This window comes from Clupea harengus, chromosome 26, assembly GCF_900700415.2.
Source record: "Clupea harengus chromosome 26, Ch_v2.0.2, whole genome shotgun sequence".
NCBI classification, from domain to species: Eukaryota; Metazoa; Chordata; class Actinopteri; order Clupeiformes; family Clupeidae; genus Clupea; species Clupea harengus.
In genome coordinates this window covers 10655628-10672476 of record NC_045177.1, presented here as the reverse complement: position 1 = coordinate 10672476, position 16849 = coordinate 10655628, and the positions used below count along the sequence as shown (strand labels likewise).

The 16849-nt window shown below is 40.5% G+C and overlaps 1 protein-coding gene across 1 annotated transcript; it reads right to left on the bottom strand.

Annotated features, from left to right (window-relative positions):
- Positions 1-7908: 7908 nt before the first annotated feature.
- Positions 7909-12454, bottom strand: gcdha (glutaryl-CoA dehydrogenase a). The gene is made up of 12 exons (XM_012831198.2): positions 12347-12454; positions 11783-11894; positions 11553-11585; positions 11291-11431; positions 11127-11189; positions 10722-10892; positions 10296-10425; positions 9277-9493; positions 8995-9098; positions 8665-8790; positions 8363-8523; positions 7909-8107 (listed from the first exon to the last, which is right to left on the bottom strand). Exons 2-12 carry the CDS (start codon positions 11880-11882, stop codon positions 8034-8036), a joined length of 1320 nt encoding a protein of 439 aa, XP_012686652.1. The 5' UTR covers positions 11883-11894; positions 12347-12454; the 3' UTR covers positions 7909-8033.
- Between the last annotated feature and the right edge of the window lie 4395 nt (positions 12455-16849).

The window sequence follows — 16849 nt, the reverse complement described above, 5'->3', positions numbered from 1 at the left end:
TCACATTTTTTAAAATAATTAAATAATTTTGATCAAATCAGCATGTTCCACTGCAATTACCTACCCTTCAACCTGACCTTTTTAACTAACTGCGTTTGCAATCATTGTGGTGTCCTGTATTATTTCTGACAACTAATATGTGCATGATAGCATTTTATGCAAAACCTGGCTATCCTCAAATTGTCCCTGAATGTGCGTTTCAAAGCTATAATCCAACCTTCACATGTGCCTCACTCTTATCCAATTTAGGATTACCCAAAATCACCACAGGGAGCAGCCTTCTTCTTCAAGAGTAACCAGGCAGCATCATGGCACTAGTAGTTGGGTTTCAGTTAGGCCCTAAAGAATGCTAAACACGGTTCAATTCTGTGATGGTGCATCAATCATTCTGTTCTTAATTCGGTTTCTTCTGTAAAACCAGAAGAATCTTGCCCTTTTGCTCTAGGGGAAGAAATATGATGCTAATTGCAAGTGCAAGTACTGATAGAATGTATCACTGCACTATACTGCCAATACAGCAACTTGCTAAATGAAAAAATCCAGCATAAATATATCCCAAGGCTGCCTTCAGGAAACTAAACATGTTTTGCTCTCATTTTGTAAGCTCTTCAAGTTTATGAAACAATTCTTTTTGCAGGCATAATTACTGGTGATGCATACTTGGAGCCGACACCCATGGATTTTACAAGGGTACAGGACATCAATGTTTTTAGCAGGCACCTTAGACATGCATTATGTCTGGGTTTATGGTCACTCTGTAACTTAGATCATGAGACTATTAGGACAGGATATGTATATTATCTGTAGTGTACATTACATTGGTGAAACAAGAGCCTTATCTTCAGAATTGTTTGACATTTGTCTAAATCTTGAGATCGGCAGGAACGGTTGCAGGCTGTAATCCAATTTGAAATAAGGGGAACAAAGAAGCTAATCTGTGATTCCTTTCTGACCCAGAGGAAGGAAGGAGGAACAAGACTGTCTGGAGTGGCCAAGTTGATTACCTCGCACTGACTACATCACTTCCTTTACTCTCTTTGGGTCAATCCCCCAGTCAAAAAGTTACATGTAGTTAGAATAGAATGTGCACATCCAGCAGATCTGTTACCATCCCCTGCAAAGCTTCTAAAGTTGCATAGAAGACTATTTCTGGTTTGTTTCTTTTGGGGTCTTGATTGGGGTTTGTAGATTTTACCATTGATGGTTTTTCATTGTGGATTTGGCCTAAGGTTTAAGACGCTGACTGGCCTGGAGACCATTTTAGGACATGGATCACTCATTCAGAAGTTATGATGGGGATGTAGTAGAAATCACACACACACACACAAACAAACACACACACACACAAACACACACACACAAACACACACACAAACAGACACACACACACACATAGAAGTTATGATGGGGACGTAGTGGAATTCATACACACACACACACGCACACACACACACAAACACACACTATGATGGGGATGTAGTAGAATTCCGATAAACTGCGCTGTAATCCTCTCCTGCCCTTAAATCTCTCCACGTGCACAGAGGAGGAATTTGAGCCTCAAAAGATGATCTGACTCAGGATCAAAGGATATAGAAAATACAATAACGTAAAGCATTTAAGATGTCAGATTATGTCCCATCTTCAATGTGTGTGTGTGAATGCAGCTATTCTTGCATGCATGCTGAACCATGCATTTACATTATAGAGCAATTTACATTACATGCCATTATGTGATGTCTAAAACCCTGATTTACAAACAGCGTTTGACATTAGGCTACACGGGTATCCTAAACCTAGTGGTTGCGTAACTGAACAATTGAAAATGACCACTAATATGCTTTAGTGGCACTCAGACACAAGGCAGCCATGGTCAACCAAAAGAAAAAAAATCGATCCTTTTGAGCATATAGCAATGTGACAGTATCAAACCTTGTGCAAATCTATGAGGCGGAATCATGCCGGTCATGGAGTAATAAGCCTAAATAACTCTAAGCAGCAATACTGAAGTTTGAAATAACGTTTAATATCGAACATCTTTGGGCGTCAGGGTGACCAGTGAATCACAGCAAGCTCCCCTTAGCCCTATGCCACCCCCAGTAAGTCTATTAACTCAACCCCACAACAACTCTACCGCTTAAGCCAATTGGCTGGAGCCTGGAAATAGCCACAGTGTCAAGGTGTGCTTCCTCACGTCACGGATGACGCTGAGAACCGGAATCAGAACACAAACTAAGGAGTATTCTTTTTATTGACACACACACACACACACACACAGAGGCTAAGGAGGCAAGGAGAGTGACAAAGACAGAGCGAGGACAGCTGGGATAGGTTACATCATCTTTCACATTCAGCCCCAAGACCTTTCTTGTTCATCATTTCATCAGAAGTGTCCTCTTGCAGAAAAGAACCATTTAGTAGTGTGCCCCATAGCTCAATCAAAGAACTTTATATATCTGAGAAAATCAACCATACTACTTTCCTTCTATAATATTATAGAAGATGATAGTTGCAAAATGTCCTTTAAAAAAAAAGAAGAGAATTCAGGTCCCGATGTGACATGGTGATGGCGAACAGATGCTAAGACTTCGTGTCCAGTCCATCCACGTCACATGACAGGGTTGGCTGCTCATCGGGGTGTGGCTAAGGACAAGGTATTTCCATACAGGCAGTCCTCTTACTAGGCTTCTTTATCTTAATTGTATTTGTATCATATATCCAGGGTAGTCACACTGAGACCAGGTATCTTCTCCAAGCAAGCCCTGGCCAAGAAATAGACTTTAATAGTCAGCGGCACGTGCCTTTCAAGATGTATCTGAAAAAGAATGTCCAAACATTTAGTTTAAGATTCTTTTAAGACATGTTTGTCGGGTCCATGTCGTTCAAATAAAACCGGTCCAATGGTTAAATCAGGGTTATGTTTGTATGGAACAAAAACTCCAAGAAATCTACAAACTACAGAAGTTCAAGGCAGGACAACATCAACATCAGGGAAAAAATAGATTTTTCAGAGAAGAGCATGTCAAAAAAAAAACTGCCATAGACGTCCCAATTCTCCCAAGACTTCACATGCAATAATTCCACATTGATCATCACAGTGTGCCTGTCTGAAAATCCCACAGCAAACCATGGAGTGACACAAGGTGACACAGCATTCTTCAGGGGGATAATGGAATAGGGTTAGTCACGGGTAGGCATAGACCGCTTCCCTTGAGCTCATGGTGTCTCCTGGAAGTGGATGAGAAGAGTGAAGCGATGGGCTGTTGGTCATGCCGTGAGAGTGGTGGTGGTGTGGGAAGAAGTTAGAGATGTAAGGAACGACTGTTAGCATCGGACTAGCCTGAGGGCTTTCTTCTGCGGGGAATGAGAGGGGAATGACCACGTCGTCTTGGTCCCAGACATGGAAAGCGTTGTGGGTGTGGATGGGAGGGAAAGGAACAGGAGTGGTGTGGGCAACATCGGCTCCCTTGGTGTCATCGTCAATAGGGCCCAGAACACAGTCTGTTGAGAGAGAGGGAGAGGGAGAGAGAGAGAGAGAGAGAGAGAGAGAGAGAGAGAGAGAGCTAAGTCAGCAAATCATGTTTATCAGACCTTGGCTAAAAGAATATAGAAGAGAGCAATGTGTAGCCCATTCTACCATCTTTTCCTAGATACTTTTTTCTTAAACAACTTCCTGTTTGTTGTACAAGATATAACTTGCTAAGCTGGTGAGTCCAATACAAACCAAATGACCATTAAAAATTGCACAAATCATCTTTCTAAATGATCTATCACAGTCCTCTCCTCTTCATATTACCTATAATGTCAAGGGTAAGGTCCTTGATTAGGTGGCCAACTATAGCGTAAGCCACAGCGACGACCACTATTAAAGCCATCCCTAAATACAACACTGCTTTAGGAATCTGGATGAGGTCCCTCGGGGGCGGCTTGTACTCCTTGTAGAACGGCGCTTCGTATACGCCATACTGGTAAGAATTTGTTCCTCCATAGGATAAGTTGGAACTATTGACAGCAGCCATTGTTGCAATTTTTTTTACAAAAACAAAAAAAAACAAAAAAACGTGGGGTTGAAAATCCAAATTTCAAGTAATCCACAGGTTAGTCGTCCGGTCGCTTCGTCATACTGACTTTGACCTCCTCCATGTGAGACAGCTTATCCTACAAAGAGATTTATAATAAATCAACAAAAGTACATATTTAAATAAATATTTAAAAGATTGCTTGTATTAGGGTATAGCCTAGTCTATACTGCAGTTTTAAACTGCCTCACTGAAAAGCCGTATGTAGACAAAAAAGACAAAACATAGAATAAAGTAGCAGAACTTACCTGTATGTTAAATAATTGTTCTTATTTGTTGAGATTCATTTTAACCAGCTCACCTACATTTCTTCACAGACATTGTCTACACGCCAACACTGCTCCGCTCTCTTGTGCTACGCGAGACACTTGCGTTGGTAGGGATTTCATTACAGTAATCGTCATTATCCTAAGCACGGGGATTGGTCTGACGTTACAACATCGGCCTAGGTCCAAACTGATTTTGGACGATTCATGACAGTCATGCCAGCATCATGCACAGGTAGGTACCGTTAAGAAATAAAACGAACGTGAAATTAAGGGTGGGGGTGTGGTTAGTGATGGTAGCGTCTTCCCATTTGCAAAAGGGCTTTGTGTCATAGACTTGGCTTTAACCTCAAATTTCAATTGCCTTTAACACCAAAGGACATAACCTATGTCATTTCCTAAAATATGAATTTACACCATGTATTTTAACTGGTTCATGGTGGCAACTCCCTTGTCATGGAATTGACCATTGTCCCTGAACACAAGACAACATTGTCCTGGGATTTAAGAATCAAGCTGTGCTTGAGACACAAATGACTTAGTTTGATTGATTCTTACATAATGAACAATAAATCCCTCAGCTTTAGGGCTTTCATACCAGTCTGTCCTACACTGAGGCAGGAGGCTGGATGCACCACAGCTTCAGAGTCCCACTCTGCACCTGGTTAGGCCTATCACTTCAAGATATCATGCATAGCCTACTGGAACAGCTGGCCTGTGGCTAAACCATAGCCTCGTTATCTTCAAGATCCTGTTTTTAATTAATAATATCCTCGTTCCTATTTGATATTTTTAAAGGATTCAAGTTCCTTCATCCAACCCTCTTAGCCAGCTGCAAGAACCATTCAATCCATATAACGATCTGTTATAGTCTGTCTGGGTATAACGTTGCTATTTGAAATGGCAAGACAGCCTGCAGGATGTCAGGCCACTTCACTGATACTTTGTTTTGGGTATTGTATGTAGAAGGTTATTTTGTTGCAAGCATTTGGAACTACGATAGCAGCAAAAGGCTCATGAACGTCACTTTCTTAACCTTAATTGGAGCACGCACCTGCTGTACGTCATCAATCTAATTTACTGCAGCTAGTTGTTTTGCACTTGGTAAGTTACCTAATGTGATGGAATACAAAGTAACGTTTGGTGTTTGGACTATGGATAAAGAAATATCGTAATGCAGTATAGGACCATTTGGAGTTATTGTGTGTGGTTAGATTGAAGATAAAGCACTGTCAATCTACTAGTAGGCAATTTATAAACTAGCTAACGTTACCTAGCTAGCTAACGTTTTAAGATACGTATCGCTAAGTTAGCTAGTTCTGGCTATGCTAGCTAACTGTTATTTTTACCATAGGTTTTTTTTTAGTAATACATGGCTTAACGTTAGTAACATTAGTTTTTTATCATCATAACTTTGTCATCTTACGGTCATTCATTATTTTATTTGGCTTTTAAGGTTAATAACGTTAATTGTCAGTTTGACAAACATTGAGAGGCACAACAGTTGAATGACAATCCACCTTGTTCAAGTTGTAGGCTACTTATCTGGTTTATTTGTTAGATTGCTGTGTTGATTTGGCTTGGACTCAAACTCCTGCTCACCCCACTATTAGGTAAACCAAATGGAAGACTTTATCTTTGAGAGTCCGTCATCTTTACAGTCACCCCCCAAGTCCGAATGTTACAACCCACGCCAGATAGAGGTACCATTGGCTTCTCGGTATTGCAGGATAACCAAGAACTTGAATTTTTAAATAGTTAAAAAATGCACCTGAACCTAAAAGCTTGTATGGAGATAATTGTATTTATCTGCTGAACCTATAGGATGCAGATGAAGGTTTAGATACAGACCATGAGACCGCAAATGAGATGTGTGCATTGGCTGCCAGTCTGGATGAGAGTCCTGACCAAAAGATAAGGTAGGAAAATGAAGAGTAAATAGGATCTTTGTGTTCTCTTTATTTAGGCTAGTCATCAGTCAGCATATTCTTATTTTTTTTCTGCAAAATAAGCGTTTATAAAACAGGTTGTGAGTTGCTGTATTGCTGGTAAAACTGCAAGTCAAATATCCCAACTTGCCCAATGCAGTAGCAGTACAAACCTCTGAACTTAACATGTTTGAACTGAAGTGAATATTTCTTGATTGTATTTTCTATATTTGAAGATGAATGTGCTTTGTTGTTTGTTTCTGTTGGTGTCAGCACAAGAATAGATGAACTGGAAAAAAGGGTCCAGGATGTGATTGGGCAGATCAATGACAACCGTTCCACTGACCAAGGAATGATGAGCAGCTTTCAGGACAAACTTTCAAACAAGGTACCCTTTTCCCATGCTTTATAGTATGGTATAATGATTAAAAAACCCATAGAACACTATAAATGCCTCATGGCTCTGATGTGTGTTGGCCCCTCTTCACGTTCTGTTCTTGTGATCTCGCAGGTGAGCATGGTCTGCCAGCAGTTGAAGGACCACATGTTCATTGTGTATGAGGAGAACAGTCAGGCCATGGAGGCCAGACTCTTAGAACTTTCACAGGTGCTCGAGAACTGCAGTCAGTTGCTGGCAGACCTGCAAGGAGTCAGCCAAGATCTGGCAGCACTCAACACAGGTTTATGTCAGGCAGAGGACTGAGCCAGCAGTAGTCCTGAACAAATAGTTGGCCCAGAATAACCTGGCATAAGACAACAGTACACAATGAAGCCGCAGCTATTTTACTTTGGAATATATATATATATACACATATATATTATATATATGTGCAGAGCTAACTACTGTATTATTCAGGTTTACAGAATAAACCAACATTCTTGTGACACTGTGTATCATACTTTTTCAAATATAATTAGACTCCCCCTTAACAACAGAGCCCCATGTTTTGTTTTCTTTTGACCCTGGCTGTACGACCAGACAACAGAACATCTGGGTTTGGGATCATAATTCACCTGTTGGCTTGTCCATCGGGTGGTGACTGCGGTGAGACGTTATTGTGGGGAATTGCTTTAAGCTTTTATCCCTTTCAGGTTGTTTTCTTTGGCAGACTGAATCCTCATCTATTTGCTTTCTCTGTGATTAAGTCACATATGGCCAAAACATTTTATAACTGAAGAGTAACAAAGGTGGTCCTAACACATTATTATACATTTACTATTGTACACATTTATTAACAGAGAATAAATAAGTCTGACATTTAAGCCCAAATTCATTCATTTTTCAGACTGAAAGCTGCAGTTCTCACCTTGTTATAAGAGTAAAGTTCTGGAATATCCAGCTTGTTCCTGCCATCTATTATCTGGGACTGTCTAGACTCAAATAGTTACGTTTTTGCACACCCAGTCTACAATTATTTCACAAATGGTTACTTTAGTTTTAGATCTAAATATTTCCCTAACACCATAATTATGATACAGTTTTGTGAACTGCAGCTTTCAACTCTAGAACACAAAAATAATGCTTCTTAACTGTTCAAAGACACAATCCATTACAAACATACAAAAATAACTACATTTAACCTTACAATAATTACAACCTTACATTTAGCTTGAGATACTCAAAGCTTGGACCCAATATTTCAAACATTACTAGTCATTTAATGTGACATGCACATGGTAACATACAGAGGCACTTCAAAAGGTCAGAGTTCGTTTAATGTCACTGAGGTTCTTTTGTTCTTTACGTCCAGTGTTCTTGAGGTTTAATTGTCAACAGTGAATGACTGCAGTCCTGTGATGGCTCTCCCCATAATTAAGGCATGGATATCATGGGTTCCTTAAAAGAACAGACACACATGAGACTGATTAACAGGGTCCAATTATTTTGTCACTGATACTGCGGAGGACACACACACAAAGCATGGTTATTTCAGGCTGTTGTACAAGGTAAGTTGTACAGCTTCATCTGTACTATACTGACCCCTGCTGGTGTTGCGAGTCAATGTACATTTCTGTAGTACATCAAGCTATGGTCATGCATATTACACGATTTCTCTGTCTGATGCAATTACTTCCTTAATAGTTTTCTCACCCTCATATGTGTTGACAGCCTCCAGGTTCATGACATGACGGATGATGTGGTACTCATCAGCAATACCGTTGCCTCCCAGCATATCTCTGGCCTGCCTAGCGATGTCCAATGATTTGCCACAGCTGTTCCTTTTCAGCATGGAGATCATCTCTGGTGCTGCCCTATAGTGCACAAAAAACCCTTTGCATCAAACTCTTTTGTCATAACCTGTCTGTTATTTGTCCTATAATGTATATTTCCCTTTGATTGTTAAGTCATTATGCAAGCAAACAATATAAAAATGTATGTTAGTGAGCCCTTACTTCTTTTCATCAATGAGTCGGCCCAGTGCGAGACAGGACTGTAAACCAATGGTGATTTCAGTCAACATGTCAGCCATCTTTTTTTGCATCAGCTGGTTTCTGGCCAGCGGCACGCCGAACTGGATTCTGTCAGCAAAAAATAAGATAATAAAGCAAGATACAGCCACCGATGTTAAGTATATGGATGCATTGGATGCACACTGCAACCAATCCTGTTTGGATATCTTAATACATCACTCCTGAAGACATTTAAATGCTTTTATTTAGCAATCGTTTCTCCTCTCACAGAATGTGTCTTTATAATAAAAAGAGTACACAAATATTCTGTACCTGTCCAAGGTGTACTGGCGGGCGGCATGGAAACAGAATTCTGCCGCTCCCAGGGCTCCCCAGGCAATACCATAGCGGGCGTTGTTTAGGCAGCCGAAAGGACCCTTACAAGCATATCACACATATATGAAGTCAGCGTCACAGCGCAGAAGCTCATTTATAATTATTTGACCTAATGCTTTTCTGTGCGTGTATGTCAGTTGGCCATGTTTCATACTGAAAAGAGCAAGACTGAGGAGCGAGAAGTTCAACATTTCAAGCTAGGTGCCCATAAATACTCACTCCCAGGCCCGAGACGTGGGGCAGCAGGTTCTCCTCTGGCACCTCCACCTCGTCCATCAGGATCATGCCCGTGGCGGACGCCCGCAGCGAAAACTTGCCCTCTATCTTGGGCGTGACCAAGCCCTTCATTCCGCGCTCCAAGATGAACCCTCGCACCTTCCCATCCTCACACTTGGCCCACACAACGCAGATGTCAGCCACCGGAGAATTAGTGATCCTGGTTCGAGCGAATAGCAAGGAGAGAGACCGGATGCTCAGATAAGAGGCAGGCAGACATGGTGCAGAGGCCTTTGAGCGTTCACACTTGAAAAGGTCAGTTTACTTGCCAACATTTGCTGGGAATAAAATGAATGTACTTAAACGTGTAAATGATATGCCTCCCACTTAACTAAAATAATCTACACTTAAAATAACTAACTAAGCTGCTAGGGCTCTCAGTCCTTCAGTTCCATCAACACAGTGTGAGGACATACTGTATGTTCAGGGCTCAATCCAAATAGTTAACCTCCAAAGGCCTTCATTTCAAGTCAGGTCATGTCTGGTTCATACACTACACAACATGTCCTTTCCAGTCTCATGGGATGAGACCTTGTGACTAGTCCCCCAACATGACGCAGGCACGTGGGAAGGTACGTTGGTGGTAGAGGCATACCTGGGTGTGCGGTTGCAATATCTATATATGGGGGCACAGTGCGGCCCTCAGATGGCTTTTCTTACATAAGTCGTCTGTCCTATAGCTAACCTTGACAGGTTGGTCATCTGGTTACACAAACATTGTGTAATGTTCAGAAGCACTTGTTCATATTCAGTGAGCTACTTAGAAACTAGTCAGGCTAAGGACACTGTGATCTTTGACTTTGTGCACTTATTTCCAGATATCTGTTCTACTAGTGTTTTACATCCAGTGGAGTAAGCTTTAACATGTTTCATTTTAGTTTTAATTATGCTTCAAAAACCTTTCCCTACAAAGTCAATGTGTGTGTCTAATAGTTTGGCAATGCCGTGAAAGCCAGGCTCACCATGTTTTGGCTCCGCTGATGGTGTAGGTGCCGCTGGACGGGTTGTATTTGGCGCGGGTCTCCATGCCGCTGGGGTCGCTGCCATGATTGGGTTCCGTCAGACCGAAGCAGCCGAGAATCTCTCCTCGGGCTGTGCAGCAGATAGACAGCACAGCGATACGTTTGCATTTTGTTTTCATTTTTACATTTGTTGTTGTAAAAACACCACATTTTGCCTCAGTAACCACATACATGAGATTTCCTAGTGTGTTTTCACACGCATCTCAAGCATTTTACATGAGTGTATATACTTGTATTTGAACTTGTACTTGTATGTATTTATCTCAAATCACAACATCAAATACAAGATGTGCAGAAGTGGGAAATTCATTTCATCAGTTTGAAAATGGCCCTTTCCCAACAGAGTATCCATCCGGCGGTGCTCACCGAGCCGGGGCAGGTACTTCTCCTTCTGTGCCTCTGTGCCGTAGGCGTTGATTGGATGCATCACCAGGGAGGACTGGACGCTCATGACCGAGCGGTACCCACTGTCCACACGCTCCACCTCTCGAGCGATGAGGCCGTATGCCACGTAGCTAACCCCAGCACAGCCATATCCTGAAACCAACAGGAACAAAGAGTGTGGTCTCAATGCTTCGTATTATTTGTTAAAATAGGTTCATACAAACTCAGGAAAAAGGCATACATCATAAACTATTTGCAAGGTGTACAACAATACAAAACCAGTGTTTACTAATAGAAGTAATTTTCTTCGTGTTCTTGGTTAATATAGTAATGAGAGCTTTGTGATCCTGTTTCTGTAGACAAAATGGATCATATCCCAAAGCTTACCTTTAATAGTTGGGCCCAGGACACCAAGCTCCCCCATCTCACTGACAATCTCTCTGTGGAAATCTGTTTACACACACACACAACACAAACACCAAAGGTTACCCGTTGTACTGTAATGAAGGACAAGTTTTAAAAGTCTATAATGACCGTGAGCAAACTCTTACGTTCATGTCTGTTGGCCATGAGAATGCGTGGCATGAGCTTTTCCTGACAGTAGTTACGGAAGGAGTCTCGAATCATCACCTCATCCTCTGTAAGCTGGCCATCAAGGTCTAAGGCATCCTGCCAGTTAAACTGCACCTTAGCTGAAGTGGCAAGTAACACACAATCAGTATGAAAAGACATAGGAAATAGTATTCAAAAAGCATGAAGTGGCATTGGTTTGAATGGTGCATGGTGTTGAAGTGCTTTTGAATGGTGACTTACGGGTCTTTTTAGGTTTCTGGGTCCTGATGGACTCTAAAAAATTGAAAGTTCTAAATTACTGCTTAAGAATTCTGACAGTTATGTGGCAAAGTACAAACAGTATATAGCATATCTGTACAACAATGGGATGCGTTTACAGGCTTTACATTTGTTTTGCCATTTAACAACACATCCATATCAGTTGTAAAGCTCTTCGTTTACTGTGATTATTTTACTAGTGAGAGGCATACCTTCTTGAGCTGCAACGGCTGTCCCTTGAGCTCTGGAAGCAGTGACAAGAGCACATTTCTGGGAGCTGAGAAGGCGGAGGGCGGCTGTCCTTAGAGCCATGGTGCAAAGGGTCTGAAAACATACATTTTTAAGCAGAACATTTCCCACATAATTATTAAGGGAAAGAGTATTGAAAAACAAACGATGGTTTGCCTCATGACATTGTAATTGATGGAGTAAATAAATCGGTTAAATAAGAGCGGCTGTTATGTAAGGGGTGCAATGAACACTCGTGCACATGGACAACTTTTATGTCATTAAAAACATTCTGTAACAAACGTAAAGCCTCTGTCAGTTGTACAATACAGTGTACCGAGGCTAAATGTTGATATATGTAACTAATTATGAGCATGTTCTTAGTTAGAAATTAGACAGAAACCTCGATATAGCCGAACGTTTCGAGGTATCGTTACAAAACAAATCTAAACAAGAGAGAAACGTTGCTATATACTTTTTTTCCCTTGAGATGGCATGTTAGCCTACCGAAGTCTGATTACGAAAACAGTTTTAAGAATTTGCCTTACCCGGCTTTTACTGTTATGTCTTCGTCGTAGCCCACAAAATGCTTTTTCGCAATTACTCCCCTTTATATTCTACCCTTGGGCGCACGAACGTTTTGTAACTTCGGTCTGTAGTGAGGTCATCAGTACAGCAATGGACCATGAGCACCGCCATCTTTTGTGTGTCATGGAGCGTTGGAGCGTTTGCTTTGAACGTTGTGATATTGCGTTACAAAATCGGACGTAATTTAAATTGTCTCTGGTTATAATCACAAGACTTATGGTTGTCAACACCTGTTTGTCATAATTATCTCTCTACGGACTTGGTGAAAACACGTTATTTTTCTATTAATTTCTTTGAGACAGAACTTCAGGGTGACACATTCAAAGTGGCTACTGGTACAGTCCATCAAACTTTCTTATTTACCACAGCTGGACCTGTAGTAGGGGCTTCTTCTGTAGTAGGTGCTCAGTGAGCAACATGCGAACGAACACGTGACATCAGTGAAACGTCAACATGTATGTATGCACGTTGTCATCACATTGGCTTGGTGATGGGCAGCCTTGGTGTCACAGTGTTATTTGCCAGTGGTATAGAATTATGTTTATTAATTTTTATTTGTATTTAGAAAAAGAAACAACATTAATACATTTGATTCTCCAACCATCCGAACCTTGGAGAAAAACACAACTGGGTATTCAACAGTTCATTTCTCGTTATAGACATTGCAGAAAGTTAACATACTAAATTCTAATTCAAATTTGCTTTATTAGTATGACTGTTTAGATACAGTGTTGCCAAAGCACAAAGAACCATAAAACAACACATTTATTTATAATTTAGCATTGAAAAAAAAGACTGTACAATAATATTAAGTCACCCGTACACCTACACACACACACACACACACACATACCACACACACACACATACCTATTCAAAAGGTGAAATACAAACGTTCTGTCGAGCGTCAGGAGTTGATGGCACACTCGCTGTCCTTCATACTAGGCAGGCTGCAACATATTGTGCAGGCAGTGGAGCAGCCTGTCCATCTAATGTGTCCCAATTCATCCATGTCTTTTAGACAGTTAGTTAGTCTTTTTTCCTATTTAATAAGCAATACGCTACATCACTATCAAATACATCATGAAATGGACGATGTGAAAGGCATACAACACTAAAAGCTGAATAAATATTTCATTTTAATGTAAAAAAATTTTTTTAAGTAATGGTCACCTGAAATCTTGTCACTGGTGCTACTGTTAAACAAAATCCCACTGATGACATCACTGATTTTCTTAAAGATCTGTCAAAATTAGCACATGGGTCGTCCATTGGCTCTATTCAGTTAAGAAAGGATTTCTCAATTATCTCATCATTTTGAATGAAGCTTTTAGTTGATGTCACTAGTGTTATTTGCTCTATCATAAGAAATTTGTAACAACAAACGATATGGACTAAATTATATAATTTCGTGAGTATACCATGATTCACAACATGTGGTGTGAGGCCTTGTATTAGCCACTTTCTAAAACACATTTTTTATTTTAAAAAAATCATCACTGGTGTTACTGCCACTGGTAAAATTAATTCTAGGGTAAAATTAACATCAGTTGTCATTTTATGTGTAATCATAAAGCCAATGATTTAGGTTATACTGTTGCCCACTATTGCATGTAGTGTAGAAAAAGAAATGCACATTATGACTTCATCTTGATATTCCACACATGGATGTTTCTGTAGAATGACCAGACTACTGAAATTGCAGTTCAGTAATGGTGGCGCTGATAATGTTTTTGTAAAATGCTGGTCATGAACTTCTCTTATGATTGAAGCCTTTTGAGACCCTTTAGAGGGGCATATCTCTGTGATGCTGCACATATATTTCTAGAGGGCTGGCTTACAGAGCCCTTAGGAACACTTATCCAGGATGTGCTTAAAGAATTCAAACAACACAAATGTACATACTGTGTTTCTTGGTGTTGTCTTTCCATATGCCTGGTCATTTTGCTAAATACTTTGCTTATACAGGACATAAAGCATTAACTAAGTTTAAGCCTCAGTACGGTGCATTACAGTACAGCACAGTCTCCAAAATAGAACCATTTGATTCTTGGCAGCAGCCCTTCCTCTTTTTTTAACCTTTAATGAAATTACATTAATTGCTACTGATATTTTATTTTTCTAAAACAAGTTTTTTCTTTCTGGTAAACTACATTTTGCAGAGCATAGAGAGCATACTATTTGCTCCCAGTGACTTTTATAGCCCCACTGATTGGTAGACACATCTGGGCGGGTCCTAGATGATCCCCAGTGGTTAGAATGTTATTGGCTTCTTCTGCCAAGTCTGTGTTTTATTGCTGTCAACTGCTGCATCTCACATACAGTGCTTTTATTGGAAAACATCTATTGTTATAATTATTCCCTGAGCAAAGCTCAACATGAGTCTGTATATGGGCATCATGCAGAAACATTCTCTTAATTTTCTTAAAGGAGAAAAAAAAAAGAGGTAAACTCCAGATGCGCCAAACGTTCTTTACCAAATCTGCTCTTACCCTGGTGTGCTGAATGATGGATCCCACTTGATCATAAATTGGAGGTGACAGGCCGATTGTTTCTTATTAACATAGGTAACACTCCCTAAACGTATAGGGCAGGTGTTGTGCCATGCCAAACACTCTGGCACTTGCCCAGGAATGAGAGAGATACCACCAAAAAACAACTGGGAAAACTGTATAGGAACACAAGTGTGTACATTTGATTATATGATTATATATTTTTTATGTTCCTCAAATTTAAAACTCATTATTCCTTGCATTGGACAAACAATTTGTGGACTGAGAAAATCAGAAGTTTTTTCTTATCTTGGTAAGAGTGTTCTCGACCACTCATCAACTTTTCTCTTACCTAAGAGAAGAGCAAAAATAAGCAAACATTGGTGAATCCCAGAAACCAGCGGCTACTAACAAATGAGAAGAAATTGTGGATATGAACAAAAATAAGAGGAAATCGCTTCATATATTGCTTCCTTCATGTTTCCGATGTTTACCAACAGGTCTACGACCAAGGGTTGGGCAAGGTGGAATATTTGACTTATCAGAGAAGATGCCCTGACTCCAGTCCTCTACATTCCAATCCTTATGGTCTTTTGCAAACCTCAGCCTGGCTCTACTTTGCTTCTCATTGATGAACAGCTTCTTTTCTAGCTTCGCACGACTCCAGCCTTGCCCCTAGGAGCCTGTTTCGAACCGCCCTTGCCGTGCACTTCACACCTCAGTTGCTGTTTGCCATTCTTTTTGTAGGGCACTTAACCTACACAAAGTCAGAGTCAGTGGAGAGTTTTTTTTTTTTTTTACCCTCTGCCAGTCTGTAGCTTTGTTGTCCCCAATGTCTGCTGCTTGACCTTTGAAGCACCGTCTTTGAAATTTTAAGGTTGCTTAAAAGGATGCTCACTGTATCCTATGACCTATGAACCACCGTCTTTGTCATTTTAAGGATGCTTAAAAGGATGCTCACTGTATCCTTCTGCCAGTAAAGCCAAAATTGAACACTTCTTTTCCTCATTCAAAACGTTCCTTTTCAACTCCTTTGGCATGATTTGTTTTAATTCCAATTACTTTGAGGTACTACTAGCACTGTTTTTGTTATCCAGCTGGTCCTATTGCAAGAGGATGACCACAGCAGTGTTTTCTTTTTTTTTTAATTCTCGTTAAGGCGATCACCTAATCAGAACCTCATTAAAGATACTTCGGGATTTATAACCTGGGCCCTATTTTCCCGTCTTTTTGGGTCCAAATGTTTACAAAAATGATCGAAATCTGTCAGTATTGAGTATTGCGAGAATTGAGACGCTACCGGCAAAACGGCTATACAATGTGGGCATGCATGGGCAAGTAAACCGCTTTCCCGCGCTACTGACAGGCTCACACAATGTAATCGTAAGTGTCTGCCTCAGTGGACAGGATCCCTACAGACACAGAGATCTTTATCTACAGTAGCCTAATTTCTTACAGATAATGAAACTTAACCTACAGACCCGCTCCCTATGTAGATAGGAAGGGCTCATTCTAAGATAACGGAAACTCAACACTAAACACGAACACTACAACTACCTAACTACGAATCATGGTTACGGCAATTATACACTAATGAAAACATAAGTATGAATTCTTTATTCCAGTTCTACTAATAGATGCCACTAAAAACTACCTTACCCAACTACCTACTCCATCCCTCTGGCATTATATAGCCTACCGCAAAGACAATGAAGACAGCGTTACATTTCAGATAGCCTGTTTAACTTACAAACCCCGTTCCCTACCCACTCATAATTCACACGATACGGACGTTAGCCGTAAAAACATCGGACCTTTTGTCTTCATTTGTCACATTCCATTGAATAAGCGTAAAAATAACATTTTCTAAAGTGCCGAAATATCCCGCCTCTTTCTTAACATAATAGGCGAATAGGTCTGTCCTTCAGTTACACACTCCTTTCCTATTGGTCAAATGTTCTCCATGGAACT

Bases quoted from the DNA above. Each gene is read 5' to 3' on its own strand.
- gcdha (XM_012831198.2), bottom strand. From the start codon at position 11,882: ATGGCTCTAAGGACAGCCGCCCTCCGCCTTCTCAGCTCCCAGAAATGT. The intron at 9,494-10,295 runs GTGAGCCTGGCT...CGCTCGAACCAG, and splicing joins ATCAGCGGAGCCAAAACATG to GATCACTAATTCTCCGGTGG. The intron at 8,108-8,362 runs GTGAGAAAACTA...TGTTCTTTTAAG, and splicing joins GGCTGTCAACACATATGAGG to GAACCCATGATATCCATGCC.